At 44.3% G+C, this 19,887-nt stretch overlaps 1 protein-coding gene across 3 annotated transcripts in view; it reads right to left on the reverse strand.

The window, feature by feature from the left end:
• Nucleotides 1-19,887, reverse strand: part of SATB2 (SATB homeobox 2) — a 148,834-nt gene that overhangs the window by 48,137 nt on the left and 80,810 nt on the right. For 2 of the 3 annotated variants that reach the window (XM_083154394.1, XM_083154395.1), the window contains exons 8-9: nucleotides 5,681-5,893; nucleotides 1,507-1,671 (exon numbers count right to left, since the gene is read on the reverse strand). In XM_083154394.1, the coding sequence (XP_083010520.1) occupies nucleotides 1,507-1,671; nucleotides 5,681-5,893 (378 nt within the window). The remainder of the gene's footprint in view (nucleotides 1-1,506; nucleotides 1,672-5,680; nucleotides 5,894-19,887) is intronic. The other variant, XM_083154396.1, reaches the window with a different exon arrangement.

Here is a 19,887-nt window from a genome sequence, read left to right on the forward strand (position 1 = left end):
TTTCATACTCTACATCTGCTAGGGCGTGGAGGGAGAACTTTGGAACTTGAAAAACGTATGTTTACCTTTTGACTGTCAATCTTCCTATTGTCAACCTAATGGTTGTGTCGACATTCCGACGATGCGGCCTTAGCCATGTCGACCTTCAATAGTCGACCCTAAGCCCTGTCGACCTTCAATCGTCGACACAATGCATGTTGACTTAAATAGGGGCGGCGCAATGACCCCTACCCAGAAGAAGTATGTGAGTGCCCGTCTGATAACGTGAGCGCTGAGCATGCGGCCAGGATCATGTGACACGTATGTGCCCGTACTGTATGTTAGAATGTAAATAATGTACAGTACATTGTTAGTGCCTACAGTAACTTCCACAACACAACGGTCCCGGGCTTGGCTGGCTGCATCAATGTATCTTTGTTGTCTGGGTCTCATTATCAGACCACTTGGCTCTGATACCTCCAACATAATTCATCTTAAGCCCCATAAACAGCATCCGTGTGTTCAATACCTTATTTAGAAGATTCCTTTAAGCGAGTTTTATTCTCTCTTATTAAACTTTGCACAATGGCGGTAACCTCGCCCCAAAACGCTGGTCATTAACTGCGGCCCATGAAATGTCTGTATGACTTATATCTCCCTAATGGGATGCTAGGCCCTTATTTAATGTCTGTGAAAGTTTCCTTATTAGACAGGCCTGGGACTATCTGTGAAATTCAAAACAGGCCGTGGTATTATTTATGGTAGCGGACTCCGTGACCAATAAGGTGCGGGTTTCCCATGGTAGCCAGCGCTGGCTGTACGCTTCCCGGATCCTACACATTGTGCGAGCATCAGCTGGAGGTCTGACGGCTGCGACAGGGACACTGGGGACATGTGACCTGGGGGGGGGCGCGTTAACTTGTTAATGCCCTTTACAGCCAACGGTGAAGGACGCTGAACGTTTGTTTGTTTATATGAAAAAGAATTGGAGACGCATGACGTTGTGTCCACACACACGCGTGACGTCGCTCCACATGACATACAGGACTCTTCCACGGTTTTGTGGTATTGTACGAAAACAATAAACATACTTCAAAATAGGTTATTCTGTTGTTCCATCTGAGTCAACCTACGGTATATTACGTCAACATGCATTGTGTCGACCACAGAACATCTTCATGGCTTACACCGACACATGAAACAGGTAAACATGCTTAAGGTCGACGTGAGTTTTTGTCAAGAATGTCGACACAGTCAGCATGGATACCGTCTAAGTGCACCGCGACCCCTCGCATGGCACGCTACGCACGGAATGTTTCAGGCTAGGTGTATCGCTGCGCTCAGCGCGCTGTTTTATTCTCCCACTACGCCGTAGTGGATTATAGGGCATGAAATCCCGCCTGTCGACACGTGTCGGCTCAAAAAAAGTGAAAAGCTCATGTTGACCTTTTGATGTTGACTTAATGATTGTGTCAATAATTGGGACCGCTTGCCCTGCCAGCCCACTTGCCCTGCCAGCTCGCTCACCTGACTCTTATTAGCAGCTACTTTGGCGAAGAGCGCCTGGGACACCTTGGCGCGTTTCATCTCCTGCTGAATCTCATCATACACGGCAGATGTGATGGTAACGTTGGTTGTGTCGCCCTCCACTTTGACCTGGATGTCGGACGTGGGCGTGCTGGAGGTCTTCAGCTGCAGAGAGGGTGAGAGAAGAGAAGAAATATATCACACATGAAAATGGGAAAACGCTTCAGCGGAGCCATCTGTGCAGCAATCGTCAGAGGATTCAATAGGGCTGATGCCAAGGAGCATTAGTTATGGTGGGGCACTTCCTGTCCATTATTCTAATCAGGTTAATTGTGATTGGGAATAATTACTGCGGGGGACGTGGACAGAGAGAGACCTCCTTGACTTTTCGTCATTTGTGGATTTATGGGCAGAGGAAATGTTTTATAAGTTATTGGCTGGCATGTCATTTGACCCCCTTCCCTGCCTGAGAGTACCAGCCAATCAGCTGCTAATTGTCCTGTTACAGGCCAGGTTTGAAAAATAACAGTTAGGAGCTGGTTGGTTGGTACTTTTGGTTTGATTCAGGTTGGCTCGTAAAGAGCCCCAATTCAGCCCGGGGACCGATGTTGTGGATCTGCTCCTGCGTATCGGCGAAAATACGCATTCGCAGACCCGCAGTGCGAACACCTTCAGCGAGTATCACATGAGTATGAGGCGTTTGCACAGCGGTGCGGGTGGGGGGGGCGGCAGGGTGCTGGAGCATGGGGACGCCCGGCCAACGTTCACCCCCTTTATCTCGGCCCTCTTTATCTCTCTCCATAAGCTTAGTACAAATACCCCTGCAGCAGAAGGATGTAAGCTATTTGCCTGATTCTGAGTTGGACACAAGTCCAAATATCCGGCGGCTGTCTGTCATTCTGGGCAGCGATCGCGCCGTCACACAGAACTGTCCGGCCTCATACGCCTCATATGTCATGTAAGCTGTCTTATGCGATTGTTTAACGGATGGGGGCGGGACATCTTTTTCAGTTGGATCATGAGGGGTATATTTATTAAGCCGGGTGAAGTGCAAAAGTGGACGGAGATAACGCAGCAGATGATCGGCCCCCAACTGTCATTTTTCAAACCCAGTCTGTAATGTGACAGTTGGGGGCCGATTGCTGCATTAAAACTTCCACTTTATCACTTCCCCAGACAGATAATTGGTGCATAAGTGAGCAATCGGGCTGCCGCGGTTGAGAATTGCGTAAGCCGTTGCGCCAACTCTGGACTTCTCGATCTAACTGCGAATTATAACAGTACGCCTGGCTTTTCATAACATATAGGTTGTAGAACGTTACATATATTTTCTGCTGCGCTGGTAAAACAAAAGAGCCGCACATCGCACGTAAATTCCGCATGACTTTCCACGGGCGCACTGCGAACACATCCCAACCAATTTACAGAGACACACAAAACAAAAGGAATTTGCCAACTGTGCAAACTTCTAGGAACCCTCCCAGCCAAGAGCCCACAGTTTCGTACTGCAGAGTGAATTATAAAGACAATGGGGAAGATGTATTAAGCTTGGTGAAGAGATAAAGTGGAAGGTAATAACGCACCAGCTAATCAGCTGTGTTTGAAAAATGGCAATTGGGTGCTGATTGGCTGGTGTGTTCTCAGGCTTAATACATCTGCCCCAATCAGTGAAATTTCCTGCTTTCTGAGAACACTTATAAGTACTTAACGGACCGACATTAACCCCGTCGACGGTAAAAACGTTAACATTGATGGCGCTGTCTGGTAATGCAGCAGCAGGCGTCTATTACTAGCAGACGCCTCCTCCTGCAATGATCCGAACTACGTCCTAGTACGCAACATCGGATCAATACATCCACATCAGGCGGCTATTGCAGAGACTATTCATTCTCTTAGGGCTAAATTCACTAAACCTTGTACTGAAAAGAGGGGAAGTTGCCCATAGCAACCAGATTCTGTCTACCATTTTTCCGGATGCAATAGAGAAAAGCTATGCATAATCTGATTGGATGCAACATCATCTCTTTTCACTTTTTTTTAAACACCCGCAGTATTGAGTTGCGGGCGGTCTCTCTGCACCCCTGGCCCGGTCCTTTAAATGCATACTTAGCATAATCATATGAAAAAAAGAACATAGACAACAATTCAATCATACTGTAGATGGGACATTTTCTCAATGCGTGGAGAGAAATAAAGTAGAGAATGCGAACCAACCAATCAGCTCCTGTCATCACTTCCTGCCCAATATCATCCCGTGTCCAACATGTCAACGTTCCCCGTAGAGGAGTCTTATGAGTCCAAACATTGTACAGTTCCGTCACAAGGCCAGGGTTGTCATCAAAGCAAAAACACACACAACAGCAAAACCATGTGCACTGCAGGTGGGGCAAATGTAACATGTGCAGAGAGTTAGATTTGGTTGTTGTGTGTTCAAACTAAAATCTAAGATGCGGTGTTAAAAAAAAAGCAGTCAGTATTTACCCTGCACGGTAACAAAATAACTCCCCTAAATCTAACTCTCTCTGCACCGGTTACATCTGCCCCACCTGCAGTGCAGCATGGTTTTCCTCAGTTGTGTGCTTTTTTGCTTTTGCTAACAACGCGGAGTCAGATCCACAGTTCTGTGCGCCGCTTCTTCTGTATGAGGTAGCGAGTTCCGAGCCAATGCGGTGCAGACGAGGTGTGCGAGACTCTACCTCCCTTCCTGTTGTCTGATAACGTCTTTGGTGCGGGAACCAATCCGCCCAGGAAAAACTGAGAGAATGGGTAAAGGTCTCTAAATAATAAATGACTACTCAATTTACGGCACTCCCTCATGTCCCCCTCATCCGTTATTAAAGATGTACGTATGTCACCTGAGCACATAGGCCCCGCTATGATTATACTCATTATCCTAACCAGTCGGACACCCAATTTCACCTAGGAAATGAGCGGAAATGAAAAAGCGAAATTTCATTTTCGCAGGCCGGGCCCCAGGTCGCCTCTGATTTGTGCCTTTAATTTTCTTAAACTGTTATTGTTATTTCTGTATCCTGCCGCCTGCTCTAATTGAATGATTTCTCCCATCAGCTGACGAATCAAGGGCAGAATGAAAGCGCGGAGTGGGCACAATGACACAAAGGTCTCATCAGGCACTTGTCACCTGTAGATTTCACAAGGAGAGTGGAAACTCTGCGGCCGGGATAACCGTGTTTATTAGGGGGGTTTATGGCTGCGGGTGATTCATTCATTTCCAATTCCAGGTTGCTGCGGTCACAGGCCATTACTAACCGATACGAACTTTGTACTGGTCAGAACATACTGCAGCTGGTTAGATGAATGTTCTTATAGATATAGGGGCCGGTACTCAGTTCAACGCGCTTGCTTGCGGAGCTTGCCTTGCGGAGCTTGCCTTGCGGAGCATGCTTTGCGGAGCTTGCCTTGCGGAGCTTGCCTTGCATAGTAATGGCACTGATGGTTTGCTAGCGTAGACAATGCATTTTGATGGCATTAATATTAATGTCTGAAGGGGCGTAACTGAGCGACCTCATGTAGGCAAAGTCTAATGGACGCACTGATGATAATAACTAGCAGCAAACCAGTGTGGCAAATACACTATGAAGACAAGAGCGATTGGACATTCCCTGCGCAAGCTGAAAACCGCGCTGCTGCAGTCGTCACGTTTTCTTGAATATATAAAACGTGGATGGACGTGTTTGGCGATTGCCAGGAGAACGTCTGATTTCCACGTGCACGGTAAAGTATGGAGGGGTTATGCTGTGGGGCTGTTGCAGGTGGTTTTACAGATAACGATTACCCGGGTGGACCGGCCAGCTCCGAGTCCAAATCTTAACCCCACTAAGAACCTCTGGGATGTATTGGAGAGACAGGTGAGTTCTAGGCTGACTTGACCTTCCACCTGCTGTGGTCCAGGAACTTGTGGTCAGTTTGCCAAGAAGGCGGTCCTACAACGTCCTGACACCAATAACATCTCACGGATCTATTTGCTGTCAGCGTCCAATCACTTTTGTCTACATAGTGTCTACATCCGCCTGACTATGCGCATATATCCCTGGCGCGCAGCATCATGCTTCCGATGTCCGCCCAACACTGCGTCATGCCCAGAAGGCGTAATGTAAACGCTTAATAACATAACAGCGGAGACCATACACAGTACTGCATGGGTGTGACGTACCTGTGGGACGCGGGATGAGCTGGGGCTGCTGGATGAGGAGGACAGCAGGTTTACATTAGGGTTCATGCTCCTCTCTCGCTCGTCCTGATAGATCCGGTCCCTTTCTGCCTCGGGCAAGTTTAAGAAGTTCTGCATGGCCCTCAGGTTTACCAGCAATGACTGAGACGCTGTCCTGGGGTCCTCTTCCTTGCGCAGGATTTCTGACAGCAAACCCTGGTCCAATAGAAATAAAACCACCAACTTAATTTCTGTTTTAATTTGATCGACTGAAGAAGCAGAGACTGAAAGCAAACGAGAAATCAGTGGTGGGCGAAGTAACGGGGCGACTACATCAACGGGCGTCTTCCAGACATCAGGTGCCAACAGCATCTTAGTAGGGTTACGGGGGGTATAAGTGGGTTGACCACTAAGGGTCAACTCAACAGTGACTAGGACAACACCTGAAAATGGTCAACATTGCCAGAAGGCTGACACAAGCTTAAGGTCGACGTTGAAAAGGTTGACACAAATCTTTCATGTGTATTTGTCGACATATATCAATATGGACACCATATACCACGTCCCCTTGCTTCGGGCAGGGTACGCTGAGCACACTATTATACTCTCACTTTATGCCCACTTGGATAGTAAAGAATGAACCCAGTCGGTCTACACCAAAAAAAAGTTAAAAACTAGTGTCGACCTCTGAGTGTCGGCAATGTCCATGTCGACAGTAAGCTTGTGTTGACCTTCTATCAATGCTGACCTATGGTATGTCAACCATTTCCAGGTGTCGACGAGCCACTGTCAAGCATTAGTGGTCTACCTAGACTATATACCTTTTAGTGGACTCATTGGCTACCTGGTACCCAGGACACACCCAGCCCTGCTGCGCATAAGATAACTAAACTACTACTTAGACGCAAATACTTTTGTTCGGCCAAACTTTTACCTAAGAAATTTTTTTATTTGGAAAATCTGAAGCCTGATATAATGACACATTTTAATTTTTTTTTTAATTAGACTTAATGGTCACCCAAATTAACCTAGAAACTACAATAAAATTATCACCAGTTTTCTTCTGGTTGGTATCGGCACGCTCGGTCGATATTTAATACCTTATGGTTAACAGCATGAAAAGGTTGACATGATTTTTGGGGGGGGATTTTTTCATTTTTTTTTTTACCTTTTCATAATTTACCATCCGCAATTGGGAATGGTAAAGTGTACCGAGTGCAGTGGTAGTGGAACTTGGCTCGAGAGCGGTACCCTAACTGGGTGTTCACCTGCTTGAGTGTCGACATTGAAAATGTGACCTCATGGGTTGACCTTTTGTTCGGTAAATCATATGCACGTGTTGACCTTTTGTTCCTGTCAATCATTTGCATGTTCTGACCTTTTGTCACTGTTGACCTCATGCATGTCGACCATGTCGTGTTGACTTACAGACTGTAGACATTAATTGGGGGTTCAGGTGCTCAAATGTTGACACTGACACCAAAAAACATGAAAAACTCATGTCGGCCTTTTCATATATTGACCTTTTTTTTATGTCGACCTTTTGCTGATGATGTCCTTTTGTTACTGTTGATCTTGTGCATGTCGACCTTTCCGTGTCGAACTACTATGCCACACCCCTTCTGATGACAGAAGGAGATCAACTCACAACATGATATTAAAGCAATTTAAATATTTTTTTCTAGCTTTAGACTATTAAACTGGCACCTTCCTCTCTCCACCAATCAGCAAAGGTAACTGGTAAAGTCATGTGACTAGGAACCATGGCAATTGCACCCTGGTTGTTGCGCCATAACTAAATGCTGCCAGAGACATTGTTCTGATCACCATCCTTGCTGCCGCCTATATAAAGCGTTGTCACAACTGCATCGTATAGGGGACAGAAGTGAAGTGAACAAAATAAACTGTTTAGGAAACACGACATAAAGAATAACATTATACATAGAAGGGCTAATGCAGAGTTCAATACAAATTGGTCGTTAGGGCCCCTACGCTCAGGGAAAGTAATACGCATATGCCCTATCCGTGGTTTCATAGCCATCATTGTAAGTGCATAATTGCTCCAGTCACGTTTCCACTTCAAAAGATACGAAAACCATTGAAATTACAGCTCTTTGGAAAAGTCTCTTCTAAGGGGACGAAACGCGTCAATTTGTGGAACTGCTAGCTCTACCTCTGCTTATTATAATTTCAAGTGCAAAATCTGGGCAAATTATGTTATCAGGATAATTCTACTATACTACATATGTCTAAGAACCGACCACATCACAACTCTTTGGAAAGGTCGTTTCTAAGGAGGAGAAACGCGTCAATTTGTGGAACTGCTAGCTCTATCTTTGCTTATTATCAGACCAAGTGTGGAATCCAAGGAAATTATGTTATCAGGATAATTCTACTATACTACATACATCTGCAAACCGACCAGATTACAACTCTTTGTTGAAGTCTCTTCTAAGGAGCTGAAACGCATAAATTTGTGGAACTGGTTGCGCTATCCCTGTTTATTATCAGACCAAGTGCAGAATCAGGCCACATTATCTTATCAGGCCAATTCTACTATTCTAAATACATCTGAGTACCAACCAAATTACAACTCTTCGGAGAAGTCTCTTCTAAAGAGACAAAACGCGTCAATTTGTGGAACTGCTCGCTCTATCCCTGCTTATCATCAGACCAAGTGCAGAATCCGGCCACATTATCTCATCAGGCCAATTCTACTTTACTAAATATGTCTTAGGACCGCTCCTTTTGTGAATTTCACCTATAGGTAATCTCAGTGATATACAGACACTGACGCATTTCTTGTTTATATTTTTAAAATGCAATGTCTGTATTGAGGTATTCAATGTGTAATCTACATTATAATTTCACTAGCCACTTGCAAAGACCACAACATATAGGTTTTTTAATTAGCGCTGTCATATTTTTTGGTAATTACAACTTGGCACAGCCGGCAGGTCCCTTGACACATCCCCAGACAGATACGCTACCTTTTGTCGCAAGTGGAAATGCGACTGAGCTGTGCTAGACTCAGATTTACCAGTAGAGGAGAGGCTGGGAGCGAGGTGTGAGGGGGTGGGATGAACAAACTCAAGATCCACCCTCAATTAATAATTACTTAATTTGCAGTTGTGATGCACAGATTAAAAGCCTCAGAAATATTTGCCTTGTTGTCCAAATCCTATATAATTATTAACATACTTTTTATCCACAAACGGAGAAAAAATCTTTCAATGGTCAGCTGCGAACGTACACAAGGATTGAATCAGCCAATAAGTAATAAGTTAATTGCAAGTTCCCAGAATGGGGCTCATAGTTTATCCAGTGGGAGATGTTTATCTTCAATATTTAGAATGATTCTACTAATCAGCCTGAAGTGAAAAGCCAAAATATGCCATATTTATAACTGAACAATGCTGACAGATCGCTGATGAGATTATATTTAAATATTTTGGGACCACACCTTTTTTGGTAAATAACTTACTGTCAATCTTATCTTTCTTTCTTGTTGAAATACAATCTAATACTGAAATGATCATACATAAGATAAAATGAGGTTCGCAACACACAGCTGTTTACCTCCTTAACACTACACTAAAATTGGCTACGGCTGTGTGAATGTGGGACAAAAAGCTCAAAACTTAAAGCACGGCTTACTGCAACAGAATAAGAAAAGCACTTGCTGTGGGTGCACCAATGGGACCTGTAGGTTGGACAAACTACCAATCACTCTAGCTGGTCATTTACAAAGAAGTTACTTATAAAAAGCCACCGCTACGTGGTGTGTTTTTTTTTATTTATTTTGGGCTTAAACACATCAGGAAGCCCCTAGTTCTGGCTTCTGTACTGAGTTATGCAATATAGAGAGGTATATTTGGTGTCTGTGAATAATTCTGAACATAGCGTAATGGGAAGGTTTAGTACAGATCAGGTACAGTATTTAATTCAGGTATAATATGTTTGTTAACAATACACAGGCTGAGATTACTCAATATGTTTATTTATTTCATATGTACATATACAGTATGACTTAATGTACCTCTTTGTCTACTACATATCTTCAGTATATGTTATGTTCTAGGCTGACAGCCCAGCACTGGAGAGTTTGTGGTGCATGTTAAATAAATAACCATTACGATGCTGATGGTGCAAATCTTTTCCTGCCTGCAGCTACTCTGTGGAATGCCCTCCCACGCGCAACAAGACTCTCCTCTAGTCTACAAACCTTTCATCGTTCCCTGTAAACTCACCTCTTCAGGCAGATTATCATATTTCCATAACCACCCACAAAACCTTCATAAACTTTCCTATCCAATCACATCCTCTCTATCCAGTCCAAACATAACCTCATATATTTTTTCTCTCATTTTCACATCCTCCTGGCCAACATTGCTGGGTGACCGTGTCGTACTGCCCACAAAGAGCCTCTGCAATCTGGTGGATCATTGTGCAATAGATAACACCTGTGTATCAATGCCTAGTTCTCTATAGAGAGTAAGCTTGCGAGCAGGGCCCTCCAACCTCTGTCTGTTATTCCCAAGTTTTATGTTATTACTGTTGTTTCCCATTGTAACATGCATTGGAATTTGCTGCGCTATATAAAAAATGGGTAATTAATAAATATAAATAATAAATATGCAATAGGATTATTAAACATTGCAGATTAAACTTGTTCTAATGCCCGTATTGCTATAGGAACGGTGCCTCGCTACGCTTGGCACACTATTATATTCTCACTCTATTGCCCACTTGGTTAGTAAATTATTCAAAAAATGAAAACAATAATGTCGACCTTTTTTCATGTCGACCTAATGCTTGTGTCAACCTAATGAGCAAGTCTACCTAATGCTTGTAGACTCAGGCCCTTATTCTGATCGGTGCGGTAATATCCGCGTGCGTTCGTGCCGCCAATGTTTTGTGTCTGCGCATGTGCAGAGGCGTATCTGCGCATGTGCGAGCGGGGCGTACGGCCAAATCCCCCATGAAATGTGAACACTCCGAACAGGGGGAGGAGAGGGGCGTGAAGGGCTATTTGGGCTCATTACCATATGCATACGCCCCGCGTTTCATGGGCGTTCCCATGCAAACGCTGGGCGTATGTATGGTAATGCGGCCGTGACGCACGTGTAGGGGGCGGACATATGACATCGCCGGATGTCAGCTGCCCGCCCAGATCCCTGCTTTTGCATGGAAAAATGTCCGTGTGGTCTGAGGTTGCGGGAGCTGGTGGACCGCTCGGTCCTGCATTCGATGGTCTGCGACCATCGAATGATGGGGGAGGTTCCCTGAGATGGAGGAGGCGTATTCCGTGAAAAATACACGTGCGGTCCGTTCGGCCAGCTTCTTACCGCGTACGGACGGAGTTGGCGATCCGTATGGAAGGCGGGGTTTCGCACGCACGGTCCTGGCTGCATATTCGGATCCGGCCGCACAGATCAGAATAAGGCCCTTAGTGACACCATCCCACACACTTTATCCCTTTCACCCCTTAGCAATCAAAAATCCCCTGCTTCGTGGTTGACTGCAAATAACTGTCACAGTTTCCAAACCACACAGCAGGTCACACGTTAGAGATCCCAGGGAAACTTCACCAACTGTCACATTTTCCAGAGGACAATGGTGATGCATTGCAAATGGCAGGCGGACGTTTTCCTACATAACTCCGAAACAAAGCAACCAATTACAACGCAGATATAACTCAACGGAACAAGAGCTTTCATTTGCTATAGAAATACCGGTAAGTAATTAAGAAATCAACCGGTTTTGAGCATCACTCACATTTGTTATATAAATTCAAATAAAAAATGTGTCAAAAAAGATTATGTTTCCTATATAAGGTGACATTACGATAAATACATTTGCTTGGCAATTTTTATTACCTATTGTCCTATTTTGACAATTTCCCTTGGCACTCAACGGGTTAATGCTAAAATCAAATTAACAAATTTTCAAAATTTGACGTTTTGAAAAGGGCATAACATGTAAAGGGAGAGAAACTGGTTGCATCAGGATCCCAACATGATAATGATCAACGCATACAGTTAGATTGTCCATTATTGCTAGGTTTTAGCATTAACCCTTTGAGTGCCAAGGGAATTTGTCAAAATTGGTGAGAAAATAACCAAGCAAACATTTGTATTCCTCATAATGACCTGTAATGTTACCTTATATAGGAAATATAAACTTGTTTACACAATATTTTTATTTGAATTTATATAACAAATGTGAGCACAGAGGGTTAAAACACATCCATAAATGTAAATACAGTATATTTATGTACTGTATGCTAGGAGTCACTAATGGTAGACAGCCCTCCGTACCCAAGAAACCGCACCCCCCCCCCCCTCATTCATTTACAAAGTCCGTCTTTTCCCATCCGATACAGCACAACCGGTCACTTCACATTTTCCTATCAATTACATGATCATAAAGAGTAACGAGCATCACGAACATAACAATAATTAGCTACAAAAGAAGCCAACGCTTTATGTAAAAATATTTTACCCCACTTGAGTACGATTATTAAACTATTTCAAAGGAAATTTGCTCTGATTATTAGTCATTTTCCACACGGCCCGTCTTGTAAATATGTCAACTTTCCATTCATTAAAGAGAAAATGATCTAACCTGCTCTTTCTTTTTTTTGTCACCTGCAAATAATTAGCCACTCAATATGCAAAGCAACCTCCTTGAAGCAAAACAAATAGTCATAATTCTGTTTAATTGTAACTAAATGAGGCAGAATTTATTTTTTTAAAGCGATAGATTCCAGGTGTCCCCGGGAATGCTGGGACATCCGTCACAGCTATCAGAAGATGAGGCGTATATAGGGTACTATACGTAATTCCGGGGCTTTACGGAGCTGCGCAATTTTTGCTACGGTGACGAAGACGTTGAAATATAGAACCAGGATCAAAGGGGCAAATTTTCTAAAGCTTATAAAATGAAAAGTGATGATAACAACCAATCCTATTTTGTCAAACGCTTCTCTATTGCATCCTAGAAAATGATATGATCTGATTGGGGTGAAGCTGGGGGCGGGGTTATCTGAAAAAACATGTGAGGGCGTGGCCACCGCAACTGGATCACTGTAGCCATGCCCCTCTCTTTGTAATGCCGGTATTACAGGCATTGCAAAAGGGGGGGGGGGTCATGATGACGCAGTTAGCATCATCTGGTCCCTCCCACAACCCCGCTGATGGGGGTTGTGGGAGGTTGCCACCATTGCGGGGGACTTATCAACCTTTCTGGGGGGCTGGGAGGTGAACTCTGTTTTTGGGAGCCTGACGGCCGTTCTACGAGCGTAGACGACCCAGAATTTGCCGCTACAGCACAAAACACAGTTGAAGGTAAAGTTATTGCACTTATCGATCAAAAAAAATGCTTATTGCGTTTTTTCAACCTATACTATTAGAAAATCAGGAAAACGGTGCCCGGCAGTGTGTTACACAGTGAAAAGTGCAGGTGAAAATATGTAAATATGCCTGTACCCCCCCAAAATTTTAAAGTAACAAAAGACATATAGACGTATATGAGAGGGTATTATAAAAACTGTTTTGGGGGGACTTAAAATGTGTTAAATAACTGCAATAGGCCTTTTTTTAATTAAATAAAACCCCACTTATATACAGTAAAAGCAATTTGTTAATTTGGGTTACATGAAAATGGGTATAAGTATATATTTGGGACACTTAAAGGCACTTTCAAAAACCTTTCCAAATCATAACGCACCCCAATATACCTGTCTTATACCTTCAATCACTTTGTAATTTTTTACTCCAAAACTAACATCTCATTATTGGCATATTAAAAATACTTAAAAACCTCAAAGTGCCTAATTAGTCATTAAGAGGGCTTGTCGAGGGGTTCTGAACCAAGTCCCGAAGTTTTTACACAAAAGTATGGATTTTCCCAAAATTTTCCCTTGTTCAGAGTAGGTGAGACAAATTTTTGTTTGTTCTTCTTCAGGAAAACGGCTAATGGCAGCTATCAGGATACCCTTAATCTGCGTACGTTTGTACCATATACAGCCATGGCATAAAGCAACAAATTACTGCATATTTACTTTCCCTTTGCATTTGTCAAATACAGATATAAATCTATAAGTCTATAACACTACTATTACGGTCCTCGTTCATCTGCCTGCAGAGCTGGCCATTTTGTACAGTTGCCATTGTTTGACTTCTCTTCTCATATCATCTTTATCTTATGCTGGCACTCTCTCTTGCAAATCTTAGTGGTTGTTATAATACAGTCAAAGAAGACTAGGTTGTTCCAACAAAGAGCTATAACATAAATAATGTGGGGCAAATATATTCCCCTGGGCTGGGCAGAATAAAAGCTGGGGGCAGATTGAGTTTCGTCTGAGCAGATAGGGGCATGCCAAATTTTATTCTGGTATTCCTGCATTATTCCACCTATTCACACAAAAATCCCATCTACTGAATATAATGGGGACGTATCAAGCATTCTAATGAGTAAAGAGGTGGAGAAACTGCTCACAGCAACCAATCAGCTTATCATAATCATTTTATAGAATATACTAGATAAATTATAGCTTTGAGCTGATTGGTTGCTGGGGTCATCTTCTCCACGTCTGCTCTCTATACGGTGCTTGGTACAATTCCGCCATAGCTTTAAATCTTGACTATCTAAGAGTCATTGAAGAGCTTGATGGTTGTAGTACCAATAACCCAACTTTGTAAACAATTGCTGGTTTACTGGTCTATTTTCTTCTTGGCTATTCAAAACCCGTCAGAGACAATAGCCAATAAGAAGCCGGTTTTAAGATTAGAGTTTATCTGAGTAAAACCAATTCAATCCCACTCATCTCTAGTTTAGTTTCAAGCGGAGAATGGTGAATGTATTTCCGCCATGCAAGCAAGGGAGTAGAGATGAAATACATAACTATAAACCAGGGAGTCTTTAATAGTAGGATTAATGAAATCTCAGCAACTGTTGACCATTTAGGGGCAGTTTCATCTGGCTCCGAGGTTTCGATGAGATGTGAGGCTTTGCTTTTATCAGGGTATAACAGTAGGTACCGTGACATTTTGCTCATGTTTGACGAAACTCGAAGTTGCTCATGTGATAACAAGCAAAGTGTCCAACCGGACATCTGTGGGGTGAGATCGCGCAAGGCTGTGGTGGAGGCTCGTATCCAACGGAATCTGCCTTTTGGAGTCAAAACTCAGAGACATCACATGATTGTCTTTTACTCGGTTACCAAAGTTGTAAATCGGGGTGGATCAGTTTATAAAACTTGTTTAGACTTTAGCCAGAAAATAATTTATTATTATTGTTATTATTCTTATTGTCTGATACGAGATGCCACAATAAACTGATTCACAAACTCAAAATGTTTGCATTATTTGATAATAAGATCAGGTGTGGTCCAAAGGTCAATGCTGTAGTGAATGGTGTAAGCACAGGTGGAGGCTGGTTACCGGTACAGTAAGACGGGGGTAGTAAGCCCTGAGCCTTGTTTTACTTAATATCTTAGGATTAGTATTTGGCGTCCACAAGACGGTGTGTCTTTTGAAGACACAAAATTTTGTGACATAGTTAATATCCAAGAATATTTGGTCTTCCAATGGGCAAATACAGGAATTAAGTTGACACATTTTATATCATAATGACACCACTCCCGCTGTGCGGTAGTGTGAATCAGTTCCTCCTATAGCAAAGGCGAGCTTAAAGATTAGAAGGTGGGGGTTAGACATGGTTAGGGTTATGTTTAGGTAGGGGGTAGGAAGGTTAGGGTAAGGCACTAGTGGATGGGGTTAGGGTTAGGCTTCAGGGCAGGAGGGTTAGGTTTAGGCAGTGGGGTGGGAAGGTGCTGGCTAGGCACTAGCTGGGATGGTTGGGGTTAAGCTGTGGGGGTGTAGAATTAGGGTTAGGCACTTAGAAGTTGGGGGCAGGGTTAGGCTGATGGGCAGAAGGGTTAGGCTTAGGTGGTGGGGTAGGAAAGTGAGGGCTAGGCACTGGGGGGAGGGGTCGGGGTTAGACTGTGGGGGTGGAGTGTTAGGTTTAGGTAGTGGTGTATGAAGGTGAGGACTAGGCACTAAAAGGAGGTTTAGGGTTAGGCTGCGGGGGGCGGAAGAGACAGGTTTAGGCAGTGGGATAGGAAGGTGAGGTTTAGGCACTAGCGGGGAGGGTTGGGGTTAGGCTCTGGGTGTGGAGTGTAGAGGTAAGGGTGCAGGCAGACACAGTTAGGTTTATGGGATTACAGGGGAAAGGTAAGTATGGTTACCAGACCCCTGTCGGGATTCTCTGCTTCCACCTACCCATGTGTATATAAGCTGTCCTCAGTAACATCCCCGGCCCACTGCATTGATAAATATTGTGTGGCTATTGGACTAATCATCTTAACATACTGTAAGACTTTTTCCCCAACCTTATGTGACCCTAATGAGCTGTTTTCATTCCTTTTAGTACTTTATTTGGTGTGTAAGAACACAAACTCCTTGTGAAACGGACAACAACATCTATGTAGCACAACTGTTCTTCAGCTTCCAACAAACACCGGAGACTCGATTATGTTCCATTAACCAATAAAAGCCAAACAAAGACACTGTTCTCCGAAATCTGAAATGACTAGTGTTCCCGCTGAGCTTTATTTGCCGCGCGCCGCACCCTACCTGATTTAATATTGCTAAAATGTGTCCTGACCCTCACTGTGGCACACCCGCCGACCTCTGTCTGGACCTTCTCCTCTCCGGCAGCCTGGTAAATAGATGGTCCAACGCTGAGCTCCGCACAAAGTCTGGAAGCAGGAGTGATTGTCTTGCCTTTTGTTTAGCTGCCACCTCTGCTATCTAGTGCGGTACAGGTGGTTTTGGTGGGTTTACCTCTACCCGCTGGTAAGGTCAGCAGGAGTATAGCCTTTAGGGGTGAACAAGCTGTGCTGGTTATCATTTTGCTGCCATCATGGGCCTATTTTTATATGAAGGCATGGAGCTGTAGTTACATTTGCCTCCTTGGCCCTTGGCCTTACATTCAGTCTGCTGATGACAAACGAAGGGTTAAATGAATGCTCTGATTGTGGTATATCACAACGTTTGGGCACCGAGTCAGTCATTGCTTAGTGACACCTCCTTTGGCAGATATCCCAGCAAACACGTCATTGTATTCTTGCACTCGGTCTCACCGTTCCCCGCAAACATCTTAGAAGTCCCAGAAATTCTTATGTCTTCTATGCATACATGATATCTGGGGTCTGTCGGCAGATTGTCAGTAACATCTGGGGACCGTCACAGCTCAACATGGCTTTCTCTGTTCCTTTAGGTAACTCCCTGTTGATGTTCTGGTCCGCCCTGGATCGTTGTGCGGTTGAAACATCCAAGTTCTTTTCTCCTTCAACCTGTAACTGACCCTGGAACGGGAACATCTAGAACCTGATAATATTTGTTCTCTCTTTCAACCAGACAATATTTCTTGTGCCACTGGCTGCCACACAACCCCAAACCATCGTAAATCTACAGTAGCCCCAGGGTTAGAAGTTGGCGAAGACTCTGTTCTTTAAAGGCTTTACCTGGTTTTCCAAATGAATCAATTGTGTATTTGGCAGGGATGAGACATTGTTAAGCAGTTCGAGTGATTTGTTCCAAAATATTCTGGCTTATCCTGGTATATAAAATATACCCGATGATGGCCGTGCCACCCCTGTCCTGCCCTCACTCTACCCATACCTGTGGTGGATTTATCTATGGCATTGCTGTCTGGATTATACTTTTGGAGGGGGATTACCATGCTGTAGTATGTATCACACAATGTACCATCTGCACAATGGTAGATCTTGCTGGTTGGAGAGCCACGGGCTGTCGCCACACTAGTGGCCCCCAAGTGTATGGTGCCCAGCTACCCTAGACACGCACCATGCGCAATTATATAACATTAGTTAAAGTTCCATAAAAATGACGGCTTCTGCAATGTACTTTCACTTTGAGCTGTGACAGTTTTTACTTTCAGTTTCAGTTGTGACAGTTTTTAGCCCACAAACTTCATCCCACCCCAGTCCCTATCTGCTCCAACTTCCAATCTCTGTCTTCTCTAAATCTTCATATCCAGCAAGTTTTAAACATATCAGTGTCCCTGCAAAAAATGCTTTCACTTTCTGTTATGCCGCCTATTAGCACACAAAGGAGTGATTTGGTCCTTCGAGTGGCCTCTAGTGGTCACTATATACAGAAGTATACTGTACTTTTTTGTGGTGGAACCTATTGGTAGAGATTTAATTACTATAACTAGTTCCAGAAAGAGGAAGTAATCTGTGAAATCAATTCACCAATGAAAAAAACCTGTTACCGTATAAAACTTGTATCAACTTGTGACTTTAGGTTACATAAAAAACGATACTTGAGAAAGGGCTTAAATGTTGCTGACTTGCACAACTTGTGTAGCCTAACCGAAGCGTAGTGCTGCCGATATCTATCTCTCGCTGCGTCCGATTAGCAATACTTTGCGCAATGATTGCAGACATTATATTCTTATATGCAGCACAGGAAATGTAATAAATTAAATAATCACACCAGACAAAGCTTTATAAAGGGACATTGGCGAGACGCACATTCCACTCTGGGGGGGGTCATTCTGACCCGTTCACTGGAATTTGCAGCCTGAGCGATTATCGAATGATCGCGCATGCCCACGGTACGCTGTGGGCTTGCACGAGCTGTCCGCCCAAAGGCAGCGCGCGAAGGCTAGACACCTGCATCCAGAACCGCCATCAGGGGAGGAATGCCGGGACGGCAAGGAGTTCCATCCCTGGATTGGTGCCAGGAGGCAAGCTCATTGCAGCTGACACATGGCAGTTGGCCATGGAGAAAGTGCTGGTGGCATTTTAAAAATTGGCACCAGCTGCAAGCCAATCACAGCTTTCAGACGGTCAGCCACAGGAGGGGGTCCTGCCTGTCTTATCAGTCCTGGGCCCCGGAATTTCTGATGGTAATCCTGTGTGCTTCCATAGCTACTACCGCACTTATCCCGGAATTCACTTTTACCCTATACATATCCCAATGCTTCTACATTCATTTGGCCGCGTCACGCGCTTGCCTAATGATGTGTACGCCAAGTGCCGATTTCCTTTAGCCCACACCGACGCGGGAACCAGACTGACACCTCACCTGCATTTAGGTGCAGATGCATATTACCATGGGGAAGAATTAACACTACTGGTGCCCCCACCCCCTCCCATCTCACCATAAATCACATCTGTCAGGGGCCGAGGACTTCAAGCATTCTACAAAGGCTTAATCCACTTTCATAAGATTGTCCAAACTCCGGCGATAATGATAGGCAAACACAGATCCCACACGAAGCTCTGCAATTATCACAAGGGAGCCGTGAACACCACATTGTCCGGAAAAGGCTTCGCTCTGCTGTTTAGTTCAATTAGCAAAGTTTGACGCCAGCTTTAATTATGACGTATGGGATATGAAATATCCTATATATTCCAAACGGACACCGCAGAGGGAGAGAACAATTGAACGCAGAGATCCGCACTCACATGCCAAACATCTCGTGGGTAAAAGTAACGGTGCCCATACACGAGGGTGATTCACATGCGATTTGGGCTCTTTTCATGCAATTGCAGCGATCAATCGCAATAAAAGCATCCGGATTGCATGTTATTGACAGCGGTCCTGTGCGCATCGCGCCGGCTGCAGGAGCGAACCCTTGCATCGTATCCAAGCCTGGCAGGCATGGCTGGGATGAAATTCGATATACCGTATTCAAAAGGTCTGCATACGATATATTGCATGCGATCATGCCGACTGGGCGGCTTAAGGGAGGATCCACCTATCCCATGGAAGGCAGGCACGGCCAAATTATGTCCCTCCAGCTGTTGTGAAACTACACGTCCCATCATGCATTGCCACAGTTGTGCTATTAGGGAATGCTAAAACTATGGCAAGGCATGCTGGGATGTGTAGTTTCACAACAGCTGGAGGCCCACAGTTTGGCCATACCTGGCCCAAGGATTCTTCTTGATAAGAAAGTCGGCGGAACACATGGCAGTAGGCACTGAAGAAATAGTGTGTTTGGATATATAATCATGGAGGGATTATAGGGGGAGGGGCATATCGGGCCAGTGCCCAGGGCTGTCACACCTTGGGGGCTACTTATGCCGTTATGTTTTTGCAATAAGTAAATGGGACATTTCACTGCCCCCGGGGCCATGGTGGCGCTGTTATTGGACAATCCATTAA

Source organism: Crinia signifera, chromosome 7 (genome assembly GCF_055691185.1).
Source record: "Crinia signifera chromosome 7, ASM5569118v1, whole genome shotgun sequence".
Lineage (NCBI taxonomy): Eukaryota > Metazoa > Chordata > Amphibia > Anura > Myobatrachidae > Crinia > Crinia signifera.